The sequence below is a fragment of the Haliaeetus albicilla genome, chromosome 1 (assembly GCF_947461875.1).
Source record: "Haliaeetus albicilla chromosome 1, bHalAlb1.1, whole genome shotgun sequence".
NCBI classification, from domain to species: domain Eukaryota; kingdom Metazoa; phylum Chordata; class Aves; order Accipitriformes; family Accipitridae; genus Haliaeetus; species Haliaeetus albicilla.
Window position 1 is genome coordinate 16,339,190 of NC_091483.1, and position 17,777 is coordinate 16,356,966.

Below are 17,777 nucleotides of genomic sequence, written 5' to 3' on the forward strand. Positions count from 1 at the left end.
AGATCACAGTCACTTTTTCCTTCCCCTGCTGTGTTATCTTCCAGGCTCATCAGAGCAGCGCCAGGGCTCGCCACGTGGCTGCGGGAACATCTGTACCAACACAGCCCTGTGGACAACATGTGGGAAAGGAGTGGAGGTGGTGGGAAATGAGAGGAGAAAGTAGAGGCTATTTTGTTGTTGGGGTTGGGAATACAACCTTGTACTCGACTGCCAGGAAGAAATATCTCCTTGAGATGTGTTACAGTAGCTCACTGCTGCTGTTTCGTACTTCTGTTGCGTGCAGAATTATTTCTGGTGCAGGGTAGTTAATGGCTGTCAAATTTCTCCCTTGGCAAGGCAAAGCAAAGCTTTTAATTAAGGAGGGCAGGGTATGAATTTGATGCCTTTTAAAAACTGGCACGCTCAGCTGAACTGGTGTGCTCACTTGGCTGAATCTGCTTTTTCTCCTCAGTTTTATTTCTTGGTTTAGAGATATCTGGAAATCAGGCTCATAACCTGGTTTGGGACCATCCTTAAGTATGATCAAGACTTGAGAAATAATTAGGTGTAGAGCATACGTAGAGGCTGTGAGGAAAAAGTGAACACAGTGTTCCTCATCTCTCTGAAAATGCCACAAATGACCTCTCAGGTTTTGTTGGAGAATGTGTGAAATGACATTTGGAAGTCCCTCCTGAGATGCTTTCTTCCCTTCTTTTATTCCTTTGGTGGTTGTGGAGATACAGCCTCTGTCGCTTGCCTCTGTCCTCAGTTATGTCAATGGGATCAGGTGAAAAATGTCATCCAGAATTCAGGGGAAAAAACACTCGTTTTTTAAGCCTGGATCGCGTTTGCTCTAACAGCAAAACAAAAAGAATGGGATAGGGAGCAGGGAGGATGAAGAGGTGCTTAAATTGACACTGCTATTATTATTTTTTTAATAAGTCACACCTCTAATGTGGCTTTTGGGGAGGAGGTTCAGTTCTTTTGCCTTAGCTAGAAGGAAGGAAGGAAGATGAAGAAACTGACTATCTCATTTTCTTAAAGTACTAGTGAACACTAGCTTTCAGTTCCATCTGATGCAGAATTGTGTTCCTTTGCCTCTACTAAGCATCTTTGCTCATCAGCATGCTAGGTTAAAGAGGATTTGAGTTTATAGTATGTTACAAGGGAGGCAAAAGAGGAATTAACTTCTCGTTTATGCTTCATGTATGGAAGTGGTTGAAAGTGCAGAGTGTTTATATAAATGGCTACCCTGACCCAGCAACTAAATGCTGTCTCCTGAGAGTGTCCAGAATCTGCTGATACCTCCTCAGGAGTCAGGCTTGGGAGAAACCGACTCTTCATTGATTTGAGTGAGCTTAAACCTACCTTGGGAAATGCAGTTGTTAACTTTTTGATTTCTGGAGGTGCTTACTGATGCTCCGCTGTGTTTGAAGCATGCGGTGCCAAGGGTACTAAAACCCGTCAGTCCAGAAGCAGCTGATCTGTCCTCTGAAATATTCCAGTTGCATGGATCAGCCCATTAGCACAGCCCCTTGGAGGCAGAAAATAACTACACTTGTGCAGGTTTTTTTGCAATTCCCAATAACATGTAGATAAAAAAGGCTGGATGATTTTCCTCCATTAAGCTTCACTTGGAGAGCTGGCTGCAGTTTGCTCTACATCAAGGGGCTTTATGAAGCTGATGGTGCCCGTGTTCCACCCAAATCAGGGGCGGAGAAGCAGTTGCTTTTTCGTGATGTGGACAAGTACACTGTCAGAATGGTTGAATTTTCAATTCTGCCTAAAGATCATGATGTTCCTTTCCATGATAACCATGAATTTAGAGTGGATGTCTGCTTCAGCAAGCTTGGTTTTGGCAAGAAACGTTTTACCTAAATGCGTAGCTGTTTTTTGCCACAAGAGCAGGCCAGGTCCCCAGGCTCTGAGGAGAGAGGTAGGTGTGTCATGCTGTTTTTGCTCCCGGCATGGACTCCTTGCCTATGACTTTAACCTGATTGTTTTCACATTTGTCTTTGATCTCCTCTGCTGTTTGCTCTAAGTGAGTCTCCATAAGGCTGCACACCTATGGCAGGCACCAGGGGTGCAGAAAGAAACTTGAAATGGTGGAAATCCTGGATAAGGCAGGTTTAGACTCACGTGGTCCTGGAAGTAAATGCTCCTTGAATGCTCTCCTGTCCAGCGCTGCAGCTCTGGTCCTCAGTGAAAGAAAAATAAGGCATGTTTAAAAGAGCTTTTTAATGCCATTTGAAATGGCACAGATATTTGGTCTGGTCATGCTTGTGAGTGCTCTCTCTTTAGGTACTTTACAGAAAAATGAAATGGGTTAGTCAGTCATCCCTGTCTTGTACCCCTGTAGTTGACTGGCCTAGGATCATTACATATAAAATTAATATTCCCAAACTGTTTCTAGACAGGGTAAATCGAGAAGAGGATCTTTAAAAACCCGTCACGGCATACTCCCCCTGCACTTCAAACCTGATGCAGCCTGTTGTGGTGGGTCACCTGTCGGATTGCTAATGCTACTTTCTGCAAGCAGCAGGGTCCAAACGCAGCTCCTGGGACCATCAAGTTGGCAGGTGCAGAGAGTCTGTCTAGATCAAAATTGGAGCCAGGAGGGAAAAAAGTTGGGAGTAAGCAGCGAGTCCCTTTGGGACTGCAAGCTTGCCTGGCTGGGGTTTTTGGGGTCCCAGGACTTGCTTGGTGGCTCCCACCCCCCAGCACCTGGGAGAACGGGGGTCAGCATGAGAGCCTCCACACCGTTTCCAGCCAGATGGAAGAGCTTTGATGGCCTGGGCTGGAGGGAGCCCAGCGGAGCAGCTGCCAGCACGATTCCCACAGCACCAGGTCTGGCGGAGGATGATGCTGGCGGCACCAGGCGTTGGAGGGAGGGGGAGAGGTGCTAGGGGAGCGAAGGTGAAAGGGAAGCTGCACTGGGGGTTGTAAGGGAGGGGAAAACCAGTGCATCCCTTCGGAGTTAACATGTAGAACCCAGTTAGAAAAATCCTTGTTCCTGCATGATTTTTCTAGCAGAATTTCTGCACCTCTGCAGGCTGGGAGGTGAGGGAGCAGAGAGTGTTGTTGCTGAGAAGTCTTGCTGTATCACTGTGTAACACTGCTGTTGGGCGTAACTTTAAAAATAGCATGCTACAACAGGTGGGCACAATTATAGGATGGTTCCCCAAAATAGCAAGCAACTGTCAGTTTGCTTGGCAAGTAGTATAAAACTTTCTTCATTCTAGTTTTGCAGAATTCGGTTCTAAAATTCCCCACCAGAGCTGACCGGGGGGAGAGGAATTGAAATAGGGAGGCAGAAAGGAGGGAATGGTCTAACAACAGGGTTTTCCTTGTCTAACCTCACCACGTGTCAGAAAAATGAGCTGCAATAAAGGGATATAAGTTGTCAAGAAGGATATGTTGGTGTCTTTTTTTTTTTTTCTTTAAAATTAACCAGATTCAGATGTTTCTTCTGACTTAAAAGGACCAGACTTCCAAGTTTTAACCTACTCAGTGGGACAGTGACTGTGGCTTTTGTATAGGTAATTTGAACTCTGATCTATGCAAATGTCTTGAGTTAATATACACTATCACACTGTAACTTCCTCCTGTATCGGGACTGCTTCTCCCCCCAAATCTGCTTACAAGGACTCCTTCACTAATGTGCATACAATTAGTACCAAATTCTGAAATTGGCCTTGACAAATGTCAGTTTAATCAAAATGTTAGCTTATCAGAGCATCCGCAAATAAAATCTGTTAGCTGAATATTGTAATGCAGGAAATGTACTAATATTACTTGCCAAATGCATTTAGACCAGATGTCTGATGTAAAAGTAAAGCCAGTAAAGCAAGTTTTCAGTTGTAACTATGTAAAATGACAAATCAAGCTGTGGGGTCTACTGAAACTGCAAAACAAAATTGAGAGTTGGGAAAACAAGACAGCTCTCAGCTTTCTCCTGGAATAAAAAGTGGCACGTTTGTCCGTCTGTCCCCCAAAGAGGATGCTGAATAGCTATTTTTGAGACTTTTCACTTGCAATTACTAGAACATAGGTTTGGAGCAAAAGTCTAAAAGGCTGGCATTTCTGCTTTTGAGAACACAGTAAAGAAAGCCATGCTACCACAGCCAGTAGCACAGCCTTGCTTAAGCCAGGTGGTATTGGAACAACATAAAGTAGCTAGCTCTAGCCTTAGAGATTGCTTTTGCCACAACACTATTAATTTTTTTTTTAACCAAGAGTAAACTCAATCCTAAGTGTAGACACGTTAAGTGTCTTTGTATGTGAGAACTTGTCCTCTGGTCAAACAATATTTAATTTTGCCAGGTCTTGTTTTAGCCAACACGGGAAAACCTAATGACATTAAAACTTTTCTTTCTACTTGGCGTTTTATTGTTTACAAGCAAGATCTTGGCAAGACCTTTTCAGTCAGCATGCTTCAGTGACTCCCTAATGCTACAGACAGCAAGCAAAACAAAGCACGTTCAGCTGAGCATACGCTGGTACCTGTTCTGTTCCCACTGTGGGACTGGACTGCTCACCAGGATGCCACAGCCAACTTCAGCTGCTGTGGCCTCAAAGGCAGGAAATTAAGCTAGGAGTCTTTAGGAGGGTTGAAATCTGTTAGTTTAACACTGCTGCTGTGTTTTAGGGGGTTTGTGTTGGGGTTTTTTTTTGAAGGGGGGGGTTGTTTGGTTTTTTCCTTCTCCTAACTTTTCATTTTTTCTTACAACTTCATCTTTGCAGGATTTTCTATCTAGAGTATGCACTACAACCTGCAAGTTCCTTCCCCCCACCCCATGTTTTCTTACCCATTTCCAGAGAGCACGAAGTGGTGTGTGAGGATTTCCCTCCTTCCCGACCCGCAGTTCTATTTTTCTAGTAAAACATAAGTGGCTTTGCATACATTCATATGAAAATACAGCTATATGATGCTTGGAAATTAAAGTGCACTGTGTAATGATAGTGCCCTCAGGTCTTCATTAGGGCTGAGGGCCCTGTTGTGGTATAAGCCTGTACAAACCCTTTGACAGAACATACGTTGACCAAGTCGTTATGATTTTTAAGAGCCGTAAGTGCAGCAGCAATGGCTCATCTTTTTTTTTTTTTTTTTTTTTTTAATTTTATAAAGCTCACAGAAGTAGTAGAATCTACTTTGGCAAGGAAAGATGATCAACGTCTGCTTTCTTATATGTGGCCCCTTGTATTTCATTACTTGGTCTTTCAATTTCCAGACATGGAGATACCTACCCAAATCATCATGTAACGTGCAAAGGGGATAAAAAAAGAGCCCTTGAGGAAAACTAGCTGTCATCTGGTCTTGTGTAAGATAACTGAAACCCATCTGGATAGAAAATATGCTACTTTGAAAGTACAGCAGGTCCTTTGGCTTGGATTAAGGTGGTTTTTTTTTTTAATAGAGAAACTTTAGAAGAAAAAAAAAGAAGTTATATTCATAAATTGGAGCTCTTCTGTGTTTGCTAAAATCATTATCTCTGGAATGTGAAAATAGAACAAAAAAGAAAACCAAGAAAATCTTTACTCTAGGACAGCACACCTGTTAGTTTTCCGAACAGGATGAAGTGCTCGAGATACAAAGAGTAGAGATCAGTAGCTTTCTTCAAAGGCCACCATTACATTTTCATAAAAGTATTTCTTTCTTGGTGTGGTTAGTTGGAACACTTATCTGAACAGCCAGGTTGTCTTTGGTCTATCTTCTATATTTTTGGCATTCTTGGCTCTTAGATGAAATATGCCTGTGGGTTAAATTGCCCTGTAGCTGTAATTTCTTTAATACAGCTCCGCTTGTTTGGTGCGGGCATACTCTGGGTATTATTTGCATGGTAAAAACAAGCTACCCAGTTCCCAGGCTGTCTTGACAGATACAGGATCTCTTCTTAGCTACAGTTCCACAAACATACCCAGCCTGGCTTCCAGGTGATTTATCTTCCTCTTCAACCAGTACTAGTAGCATTACCTCTAGAAGTTGTGTATTAAATCCCAACAGCAGGTCCACATTGACACAAAATCTTGGAGCAAAATTTAGCCATGGTATAGCCCATAAAACCTTTTAGTCTGGTGTTTGAGAAAGTATAGAAATCAAGCTGTCGGATGACTTGTGGTTTTACTCCATTAACTGGTTTTAACCATTTTAATGAGGTTGACTCTGCAAATCTGTTGCAGTAGCTTTTTTAGACAACAGTGTATTTAATAATATGTTTCATTTAAATATATGCATCCCTACTGAATAGAAACAATGATAATTTTTTAAAATCTTATCTGATTTTTTTGGAATCCGTGTTCCCTTCTGCTGAAGAAGGTAGAGACAAAGGGAGAAATTCTGTCTGCAAACTGTTAAAGCAGCATCCTGCGGAGATCTGCACAGCAAAGATGTGCACTGCTTCATTATTTTTGTAGCAACAGGTGTGCTGGCTTAGCCCAGAGTAACTCTCTCATGCTTTTTCTCCTTCAATTATACCTCTTCCTGGAGCTGGCAGCTGCAACAGAGATTGGCCTCCTCCCCTGCTGTACTGAGCCTCAGTAATTTGTTATTCCATATGGTTGAGGTCTGCAACCTGACCAGAAGCTCAGTTCCTTACACACGGGCAAGGGGAGCAAGAAGGGGTATGCATCCCCCTTTAAGTTTTGAACTCCTGGCATCCTTCTGTACTTGCGGAGGGCCCAGTCCCTGCTCATGTCTTCACTCCTGAGTGAACAGCATTTAGATTAACTCCTCTGTGACTCCAGTAGGAGCAACTAGTCTGCAAACAAGCCCGTGAGCTGCAGAGAGATCAGGTTATGGCAGTGAGTGGCTGTCTTGGAGTTGCACTAATTGGAGCACTGTAGTCTCTGCCCCACCTGATGGGGGAACCTTTCAGGGTTTTTCCTCCTCATTTAAGGTTGTATGTATGCAGGGAGGATGTGAATTAGGGGCAGCACTCAAAGTAAATTCTGCAATGATATTTTTTAGACTAGTGCTCTACCAATACCAGTTGTATTCTTTTTTCCCCCTTCCCCCTTTTCCGTGTGTGTTTTGAAGAAGTTGGCATTTAATCATTCGAGGTTGAAGTAGCTGGACAAAAAGTATAGGTTTGCATGAGGGAGAGCTAGGAAGAGGAGACTTGTTCTTATTTTGAGTCCTAAACTTCACCAGTGGTTCTGCCCAACAGGAGGAAACATGCATATATACCTTGGGAAAATCTGGCACTGCTTTATTTTAATTACAGAAAACATACAGAAAATATCCTGTTCTCCTGCTATTTTAAAGTGCTATAAATCGTGTGGCTTCCTATGATGTCATGTGTGTCATTGTTCAATGTGAGGTAGGGGATGGGAAATGTAGGTGATGTACTGTCTGCACAAATTAGCTTCAGAAAAGTTAATGGTTTGACCTTCTTCCATAGGAAGGGAAAAGATAGGAAAGCTGTGTTTTTAATGCTCAGAAAAGTAAGGAAGAATCACAAAGACAGGAAAGGGAAAATACTTTTTAACACATGATCTCATTGTTACTTTTTTCACTGGTAATTTATTAGCCCAGCAAATGTTGACTATGACAATTAAATAGTGCTTGACCCCACTGCAAAAGGACTGCTAGGTTTGACAGAACAAGCTTAATTCTGAGGGATCCTAACATTCAGAGAGATTGGGTTTGACATTTGCTATGTTGTCGGTGAGGGGATTTGTGATGTCCACCTGAATGTTGAGTAACTCTTTGGGTTTTTTAATGGCTTTTTCCAGTGATGTGTGAGAAAGTCCCTTACCTCTAATGCAACCAGTCTGCATAGCTGAGGGAGTTGCAGCTTCTCCTGGAGTGTTTTGCAGTTGAGAACTTCTATAGAATGGCAGGTTGATGTGTTTCGTTTCAGAAAATGCCATAATTAGGAACTTCGTATATTTCTTGTAAGTGGAGTTGGTTACAATTTTCACATCTGAACAAATCTACTTAGGGTGACATCTGCCTCAAATATTTGAGATCTGTTGGAATCTCAGTGAAGCTGCTTTAAGAAACTGAGACATCAGATTCAATTTTTAGGGCAGCCTTAATTTCGGTAGGGGCAGGGGGCAGTGTTCAGTGTATGTTCAGTGAAGATTTCTGGGATCAAGCTTTCCATGCATTAATGCCACTAGCAGGCAAAAATCTGGTGGCTTAATTTCTCTTAGGCATATGCCAAGGGAAACCTGCTGCTTTTTTTTTTTTTTTTTTCCTTTTTTTCTTTTTCCAGTTAATCTGTGACTTGCTTTAGGACTAGTGAGTGAGTTTTGTGAGTGGCATCCTTTTGTATCTGTTTTAAACATGGACCTAGACCTCCAGCCTGGTCTGTGCATCAAGCGGTGTCCTGGTGCTCTTGGACTTCAGGACACTCACATAAGTATCTGAATGCCTCTGTATAAGCAGAGTGCTGGAAGAGTAAAGATGCCCTGGTGTCTTGGAAGAACCTGTTTGTCTTGGCAAGATGTTTTGGTGTTTTTGCAATTAATTTGTAATTCAGCCTTTCAGTGAAGCAGCTGTCTCCGAAACACCTTTCTTAATCTGATAGTTATGTCTGTATAGGCTTGTCATGTATACATACTCCTATTCCTCTTCTGTATGCTGGGCAGGTGTCTCGGGGAGAGGGGATGGTAGCCTGACTTGCTTTCGCTGGTTTTTGTGTTTTTTCATCACCCTCCCCTGAAGGCAGGCTATCCTGGGGGGTATCTTCCAGTCCTGTTCAGCCATGGAGCTGGGAAATGGAAGTGCTGAAGGGTGGCGGATGTGGAGAGGAATAACTTCTTTATTTCACTTCCACTTCTTCGTGCATGCATCTCCCTTTCCCTGCCCTTGCCTCTCCTCTTTCCCCATCACCCAAGAATCTCAATCTATAACAAGACTAGCTTTTAATCTTTTGAGTAGCTTGGACTTTGCTGTGAGGTGTTCAAAGATAGAAGCTGAGCCACTGGAAAAAGAGCTGATTCTTTTATCTTAGTGTATCTGGTATCATGTTCATATTCCCAGTTAAAAAGAGACCTTTGTTTCCCCGCTGGTGAGGAGGCCTTGGGAGTGTGGTGAGACTAGCAGTTTCTGATGTGTGTTTCTCTGATCCTACAGTAGCATATAGTTGAAGCTCAATTGCTGTCAGTTGGTTTTTTTGAACTACATAATTTTGTTTAAATTGCACATTTTGTAAACTGACTTGAAGAGTTAATAACTGTTTTAATACTAACTTGTAAGAACATAGTCCAGGTTAAAAATAAAATTACAGCTGTTGGGACCAGACTGAGTTCAAGGCCTATTAGTATTGTCTTCAGAAAAAATATCTGTCCTTATTAGCAAGGTTTTGGGTTACAGGCCATTACGTGATTAGCAGGATCACAAGTACAGCAAAATGAACTGCACGTCAGCATTGTAATGCATTTACTTCCCAGCATTTCTTTGTGCGAATAAAACTAAAATGCAGAATTGCGGTTTGTTCTTGGCTCTTCTCCACTGGCCCTCTGTGAAAACAAGCTCCCATCTGGCAAACCAGGTAGCTAGCACGATCGCTATGAATTCAAGCTATGCAGTAACCGGATATAAGGAAAAGAGTTCTTGCTTAGACATGTGCTCCTAGATTTGACTACCTTGTTTTTAAGACAGATGTGAATATGCCCTAGGGGAGGAAGAATGTGTTGTGTTGGTTTTTTATCCCTGTATAGCCTAGTCCTTCAGAACAGAGTCTCTAATGCTGTGGCTTTTCCCTCTTTCTCCCTTTCCAGTCCTTCCTCCGGTGCTGGTTCCAAGGCACAGTGAGTACAATCCTCAGCACAGCCTCTTGGCCCAATTCCGCAACCTGGGACAAAATGAGCCCCACATGCCGCACAATGCTACTTTCCCGGACTCTTTTCAGCAACCCAATAGTCACCCGTTCCCCCACTCACCTAACAGCAGCTATCCAAACTCGCCTGGAAGCAGCAGTAGCACCTACCCGCATTCTCCAGCCAGCTCAGACCCGGGAAGTCCTTTCCAGATGCCAGGTACAGTCAACTTCATTTCCCCTTCAGAAGGGAGAAGGTGGATGAACATCACTGGTATAATGATTTTTTTGCTTAATAATACTAAATTATGAGCCAACACTTGTGTTCGATAGTAAGCCGAGAGATACAAAGTAATAAAGACTATGTAGTCTCTTTGTCTAGTAATAATATTGAGGGTTTTAATAATTGTCCCTCTTTCAAACACAGTTAACACATTACAGTAAAACTCTTCTGGGGCAGAGGGAGGGATTCAAAATGGTTTGGGGATTAGTTCAATGGTTTAGCCCACAAAGCATAGTGTTTAATGCACAAGAAGTGTAAGGCTACAGATCATCCTTGCTTAGGAAAGAGATCATCATAAATTCAGCACAAGGCTTTAGTTCTGCAGAAGGAGGATGTTTCACAAGGGGATCATGCTATTGCTACTTGATAAATTTTCTTCACATAATGATGTAATTTCAAGAAACAAATATACTTCAACTGAAAAACAATCCCTTAAGGGCCTGAAAAGAAATCCTTGCGCTGTTTTGCTTCCTGAAGTCAAAGAAGTAAGAACCATTCTTTGTTGACTGATGTCCATAGAAAATTCTGTGAAGCTGTCTTTTTTTGGTCTTTCCATACAGATGGATAAAAATACTGCAGAAGCAGTCTGTGACAGATTTTTTGATCTAAATGCTGGGAGAAGGAGTCCATACAAATGCTTACTGATGTTCTGTTTGCATGTTTTCTTTGGGGGCTGAGGGAGGGCATGTGTAAACAAAACGGCAGACTTGTGAAAAATCTGTTTTCTATTACATGAAATTAACATCCATAGATTTCTGCTGCTGATAGTTGTTTCTCTGTAAATTTTTCTCTTGTGAGTAAAGACTACTGAATTCGTAGAGGCAGGAGGGAAGGAGAGTTTGTATTGGCTTTTCTAAAAAATGTAAAAAGTTGCCACAAAACCAGCTGTCTGTCTTTTTTTTTTTTTCTTTTTTTTTTTCCCCCTCTAAATATGATTAGTGTGGTTGGGGCTCTTCCAGCAGAGATAAAGGCTTCTGTAACAAGGTCTTCCTGAGCGCTGGCTTGTGGAAGTTCATTTGATCTTTGAGCGTCTGTTCTGTCTGCCTGCCCATAAAGACAAGTCAGCAGCTGCAGTGAAAAAATTGAATTAGAGGGGAGGTCAAGATACGAATGTCCTTGACGCTTAGCTGTGGACAGTTGCCTGTCTCGACTACTAGGGAAAGAGGCTGACTTTTGGAAATTTAAAAAAAAACCAAACAACAGTTATCCAGAGGTCTTGAAAGCTTTCTAGGTACTGGCTAATTCATTGCCTGTGGCCTTACAATCTTGTTTTCCTACCTGTGCATCACTAGCGTCATGTTTGCACACATACAAACATTTAAGGCTTAGTAAAACACAAGACTTGAACTCCGGTGGAGACTGTTAAGCTTTTAATGCATTCCTGTTGTCACCTCTGTCTTTCTCTGCTGCTCTCTTGCCCAACTGATGGTATCCAAGTAAGGGAATTATCAAGGTACCTGCCAGCATTAGATGTAAAACCTGAACAGTAGGCAGTTAATAGATTACATTAGCATGTGTTTTCTTAAAAAAACCAAACCAAACCAAAAAAAACCCTCCCAAAACCAAAACCACCCCACAAAGAAACAAAACATACAAAACAGTGGTATGATTCTCCTGCCTTTTGTTGATGCTAATTTGGTTTTCAGGGTTTTGGAGGCCCCTGTGATTATTTACTTCCATGCTCTCAGTAATGGAAGTAAATGTGGGATGAGCAGCAGCCGTGTTCACTAGAGATAGTACAGTGGTAATCTAATCTCATCTTTTGCAGGAAAGCTTGCAGGGATCAGGCAAGGGTTTCTCTCTTTTGCATGTACCTCTGTGCAGTTGATTTGAAGGAGGGTGTCCTCTGGTGTATTGGGAAATGGTGACATTGGCAATTTCCTGCAGCTTCTAAGAAGCCATTTGGGAAGCTTTCCCAGAAGTGAAATAGGCAGCTGAAGGGCAATGTGAGTACCTGGCTGGGATGCTTCAAACAGGGCTGAAAGGAGTGTGTTAGTGAATACGGTCATTGTGCACAGGCTAGTTTTATGCTAGTGATACAGTCCTGAACGGAGCAGTACCAGTAGGAGACACTGACAGATAAATTCCAGACCCAGGCAGCTACTTCTGTGCAGGTTGGGTTCCTGAACGCTTTCTACTGTTCCCAATCTGGGGAAACAGAGCTAATACTTCACAATGACAATAGTAAGGTCCTGGATATATCTGGGAAGTTTGCTTACTTTGCTGATAGAATCACATTGGAAACAGGAAGGTTCAAACTGGAAGTTTTCTGCTCCAACTTCTGTTCACATTTACCGTATGCGATATCTACTTCTGGCCTGGTCCTGAGACCTCTTTGTGCCTTATTGTCTATATGGCACTTTCAACCTGCAAAAAATGTGGGCTGGAAACATAGCTGAGCTTTCTTTTTGGCTTGTGGCTTGTTTTTATTGCAGTTGTGCTTAATATGCACACTAATTCTTTGCTTTCCTGATTCAAGGTCCATGATTGCTTTCTCAGAGTTCTGGTGGGTGGAAGTCTATAGCTGAGTCAGGCTGGAATCATTTCCAGACTAAAACTGTTTATGTGGGTATGTATATTAAACAGAGGAGACGACTCATGTATCTCTGCCTTTTCTATATTTAGCCGATACTCCCCCTCCTGCTTACCTGCCTCCGGAAGATCAGATGACACATGATACCTCCCAGCCAATGGATACCAACATGATGGCACCCACAATTCCTCCTGACATACACAGAGGAGGTAAAAACGCTTCCTTCTTGTCTTCTGCTTTGCTTTTTAAGAGTAAAGAACTTTCAGAACTTAATTTTAATAGTTGAGTTTCAATTTTGGATGTATGTTGTTTATGGAGATTTTTAGCTGTAGAAAAGAAAAAAACCAAGCGGTGTAATTTTTTTCTGTTGTTGTAAGGGATGAAATAGTAAATCTGGAGATAAAAAATTGTAAATGTAAATATTTATTCAGGACAAGAAGCTGTCGTGTGACTCTTGGAAAAATGTAAAGTGTATGGGGTTTAGTACTTTCTTACTCCCAACCAGCTCGATGGCCAGTCATGTTATGTTTTGTATCTGGAACTTCCACTAATCACCAAACAGAAAGAATTCCTATGATGCTACGCATTTCCGTGTGCGATGCTGAAATTACACGTGTGCAAGGAAAGGAATGTCTTTCTCTCTTATGATTACATTGATTTATTGGAACGATGCAGTTAATGCTATATAAAGCCTACTGAATTGTGGATGACAGTAGATATGGTCAAGAATAGCTCTCCAAGCAAAGACTTGATCAGAGGGTGGATGCAAATACTGTCAGTTATGTAAATGCCCAGAGACATTTTACATGGGTAACTGGAATATCTGTATTTTTTCCTCTGAGACAGTACATCTCATAGAACTGTTTTTTCTTATTATGTTTTTGTCCTGAATTCTAAACTTCAGTCCTTAAAGAGTATGCTCTGCTTTTAATAATTTACCCTTCTCCTGGTCATAAGGGTGTTTTGAGGTTTTTTGTATTTTGTGGTGTTCCAACCTCTCTCCCCATTTTTTTTTCCATCTTTGAGTTATGCAGTGACAGCACTTCGTTCAGATTTCAGACCTGTCTGCCTGAGGTGTGGCACTGCTACAAACTTTAAAATCTGTATTAAAAAAAACCAACCCTATTGCTTTATGTACTATGACGCAAACATCTTTTTACACATTGCTTTTTAAAGCCTTTGCAGCCAGCTGTGACTGCTGAGTAAAGGATTTAGTGCATTCATCACATTGTGAGAAATAGCCCCTTTAGAGAACACATAAGCTTACACAGTTGTGGCCCATGCCAAGAAAGAGCAGCAAGCTGGATGCTGTGCCAGAATGATTATCAAGATCACAAGCATATGAACAATTTAACTGTTGTTTGATTTTATTTTTTTTTAACTTGTTGCTAAGCTTAATGTCTACTTTCAGGAAGTATATTTGCCCTCTTAGAACAATTTGGATAGCTTTTGTGCTAACCTGTTTACTCTCTGTGTGGAATGAGTTTTGCATGTGATAAACCTTATCTGTAGCATTTCCACTTTTCGCTGACCCAGTACACTCTGTGTGTATGTATAGTCCTTGCTGGCCCAAAGTACATTTATCAATGTTTATGCCTAATTGCAGACCTTTTCATGTTTGTCCCTCTCACAAAATTCATGAGTACTGTAGAATTCCTCTATTACATGAGAGTTGATAAAGAGAAAAGGGTTTACATTTTTATTCTTGCTTTTAACATTCAACCACTTAAAAATAAAAATTGTTTATTAGTATTTTTCCCTCCTAGTAGTTTAGGACAATGGATTTTCTCCTCTGTCCCTTCATTTAAAAAAAAACCAAGCAAACCTTACTTCTGTGTGCCTTTACATGTTTATTATTCATATATGTATGCTCTAATTGCACTACTTAAAAAAGAAAATCTGCTGCAGGTTGTAAAAGAAGAGTTTTTGCTGTGAACTTACTGCAGCATTTTTGTTGCAAACTTCTTAGAAGCGTGTTCTTCATGGTGATTTGTTAGTCTTAAGAGATTTGATTTAACAAGCTGCATCCTGTCAATGAAGTTGGGTAATTTCCATTGTTGGCCCATGCTGGGAATAGAGAGACTAAACGCACCTGCTCTGCATGATTTAAAGCAAATGTAAGGAAGTTAGTATGAAATCTGTGTGAGAGAGATATGATTCATTCTGTAAGAATGGCCAGCTGGCAAGATTTCTTCCTGACTTTGAGAACTGGGGCAAAGCTGCAGCTTTGATAATTGCTGGCATCTTCATGGGAATTAAAAGTGTAGTAACCTCTTACTAATAATTAATGACTGATTTTTATTATATTTTATTGTTTGGGTGGGGGTTTTTTGTTTTTGTTTTTTTACAGTGATGTGAGAGGATAGAAAATGCTAGGGTATCAGGAAAGATCAGCTCCTTGTTACCAGTGTTTTAAGCAAGTTATTGGTCATCAGTAGACACTGTGCTCATAAGTTTTGCACAGTGATGTAGGATATGTTATCCTGCTTTTGGTTATTTGCCACCTTTTTTATCTTCTATTTGCTGCTGGTTTGTGGGAGGGTGTTTTGGTTTTTGTTTTGCATGTGTCAGAAAACTCATAATGGTATGATCTGTGAACGGAGGAAAATAGGAACACTGGTCTTAGCTGGCTGATTTCAGTGAAGATTTGGGGCTGGGAGAAGGAAACCTCTGGCCAGAGAAACAGGTTTTCCCATAGTACCAGTCTGATTTTCATTTTAGCACTTTGGCCTGTAGTTGGAGCTTTAATCTGCAAAGTTGGTATCTTAGCAGCAAGTCCAACTGTGCTAGGCTTAGCAGTGAAATAGTCTCCTTCATTTAAAAGAAACCACGTAAAGCAACCACATCCCTTCGCTAGTCTCCTTTTATTTGGAGGCAGTTTAATAATTTGTAGCTGTGTTTGGCACTTGAAAGAGTGCACGCTGGGTGGAGATACCTGAAGAAGCCCATGCTGCTGTTGGACACCCACTGGGAAACTCTTTTTGATAAAGACCTTCGGTATCATCTGGAGAAATTGTTCCCTGTGCACAGGCACAAGTGTTACCTCAAGACCTCAATGTGTTTCTAGAGCTTGATGGGTAGAAGTTGTGAACCAGGATTCCTGTCGGCATTCTGCACGATTCCCAGCTTCAGTGAGGAGCCTGCTGAGGAGGAGCTTCTTGTTACCAGAGTCTGGAAAACCACCTTCTGAGAAATCCTTGCTATTACTCAACAAGTAATTCTTTTGGTGATGAACAGTTGCAGATTTTCCATTTGGTAGCACTTGGTGAATAAAAGGTTCTCATTAAATAATATCTTCCTCCATTTCATCTGCTCTTCAGCGCAGTGTAATTGTTCGGCTCCTGTGTGTTATGCCCTTGTTCAGCTTCCGATCCCAAGCAATATCTAATCATATTGAAGATGGGCTTCACGCATGTTCTGCAGACAAATATCAATCTCTCTTAGTTTTTTAAATCTCCTACCATTCCCCCAAGAGCCCGGGAGGAATACTTGTGCACACCCCGAATGCTGAAAGATTGATCTTCTGACTGTATATTTAAGCTAACTTGCTAAACTTCTTGCTACCCAAAGTTACAAATGGTCTCTTGTGCAATTGTGTGTTGCTGTTTCTTCCTGTCACTGTAAAACTTTGCAATAAGCACAGAGGTGATTCGTAATGTGAGCTGAATAAAATGAACTGAAGTAAAAGTTCATTTACTAAATTGGAAAGAAAGCTGAGCTGTATAATTGTAGCATTTCTCTGTTGTCTGGGCCCACGCCGTTGTGTTGTAGAAAACGCGGCAGGGATATTGGGGTGCTGCTTGATACGTGCCCAGGAGCTTCCTGCACTTTTCTGTTGATGTCTAGTGCCAACCTTTGTCTCTTGTGAGTCTTGTGCAAGTAGAGGTGAGGTGAAATTATTCCATTGTATGTCTGTGGCTATGAAGAGTTCAAACATAACTGAAGGTAGAAGAGCCTTCATTTAGCTGCAGTTGCTTATCTGGCTCATCTTTCAGTGACCTTCTGCCAAAATCTGCAGGTTTATGAATCTTCACGTCTTGAGCCTGTATTCCAGCAATGTTAGATTGTAATGTTTCCATTGTTGCTTTACAGATGTTCAGGCAGTTGCTTATGAAGAGCCGAAGCATTGGTGCTCCATTGTCTACTATGAGCTGAATAATCGAGTTGGGGAGGCGTTCCACGCTTCTTCCACCAGCGTCCTCGTTGATGGCTTCACTGATCCTTCAAACAACAAGAACAGATTTTGCCTGGGGCTACTCTCGAACGTTAACCGCAACTCCACCATTGAGAACACTAGGCGGCATATTGGTAAAGGTGAGTTGCATGGATCTTTGCATCCGTTTTTTGGGTTTGGGGGAGGCAGGGCACGTTTTCCCCTAGATGTGGCAACCTGGGCCACTTGCCTCAAGAGCAGGCTGGTCTTCCCAAATACATGGGATAAGTGCTTGTGTTGGTAAATACATAATTCTCTGGCCAAGTCTTATAAGCAAAGTATTGTTCTTACCTGGTGTGTAATTACAGGAAGCTTTTACCCTTAATCAATTTTTAATTGCCTGAAGGCTATCATAATCTTAATTAGAATGAGAGCTTAAGGCGGTTTGTCTAATGAAATGTCTTGATTTGTATTGGTCATTGGTGTATATGGAAATGCAAATTATAGTTCTTGGCACCCAATTTTTAGCTAGCCTTAGTTCCAACATAAATTAGCTATCCTAACATGTATTTAGAGAGACAGCCTGATAAAACAGTTTTTCCAAATGCATTTTTCATAGGCTGGTGATTCTTTCAGTGGAAATTTTGTGCTTCTATGGCTGTGACAGTGTCCTGCAAAAGAGAATATCTTCTGTTTTACGTGTGACTTAATACCGTCCTCTTTTCTGAGAACTCGCCTATAATGCAAATGACTGGCAAAACTGACATTGCCGCCTGCAAATGGGGCATTCCTGCCAGATGCATTTTTTAGGTGTTTACATTATTAGTAAACTCTTAAATTTTCTGAGGCAGTTGAGGGTTCAGCATGCCCAAGCAGTGGGGTGTATGTTGTAAGTGCCAATTAATGAAGTATCTTCTTCCTCCTTAGAGGAGGAAAGAATTGAAACTGAAGAGAACTGTCAGGTCTTCAAGTTGAGCCCTCAGTCTGGAGAGCTTTTCTCTACATGAGGACTTGTGCTGCTCTCAGCAGTACACCACACCTGTGCTGTGCCACTCAAGTCCT

The 17,777-nt window shown here is 41.6% G+C and overlaps 1 protein-coding gene across 5 annotated transcripts in view; it reads left to right on the top strand.

Moving 5' to 3' along the window:
- Positions 1–17,777, top strand: part of SMAD1 (SMAD family member 1) — a 50,600-nt gene that overhangs the window by 26,469 nt on the left and 6,354 nt on the right. For all 5 annotated transcript variants that reach the window (XM_069780223.1, XM_069780196.1, XM_069780213.1 and 2 more), the window contains exons 3-5: positions 9,709–9,966; positions 12,655–12,771; positions 16,655–16,876. In XM_069780223.1, the coding sequence (XP_069636324.1) occupies positions 9,709–9,966; positions 12,655–12,771; positions 16,655–16,876 (597 nt within the window). The remainder of the gene's footprint in view (positions 1–9,708; positions 9,967–12,654; positions 12,772–16,654; positions 16,877–17,777) is intronic.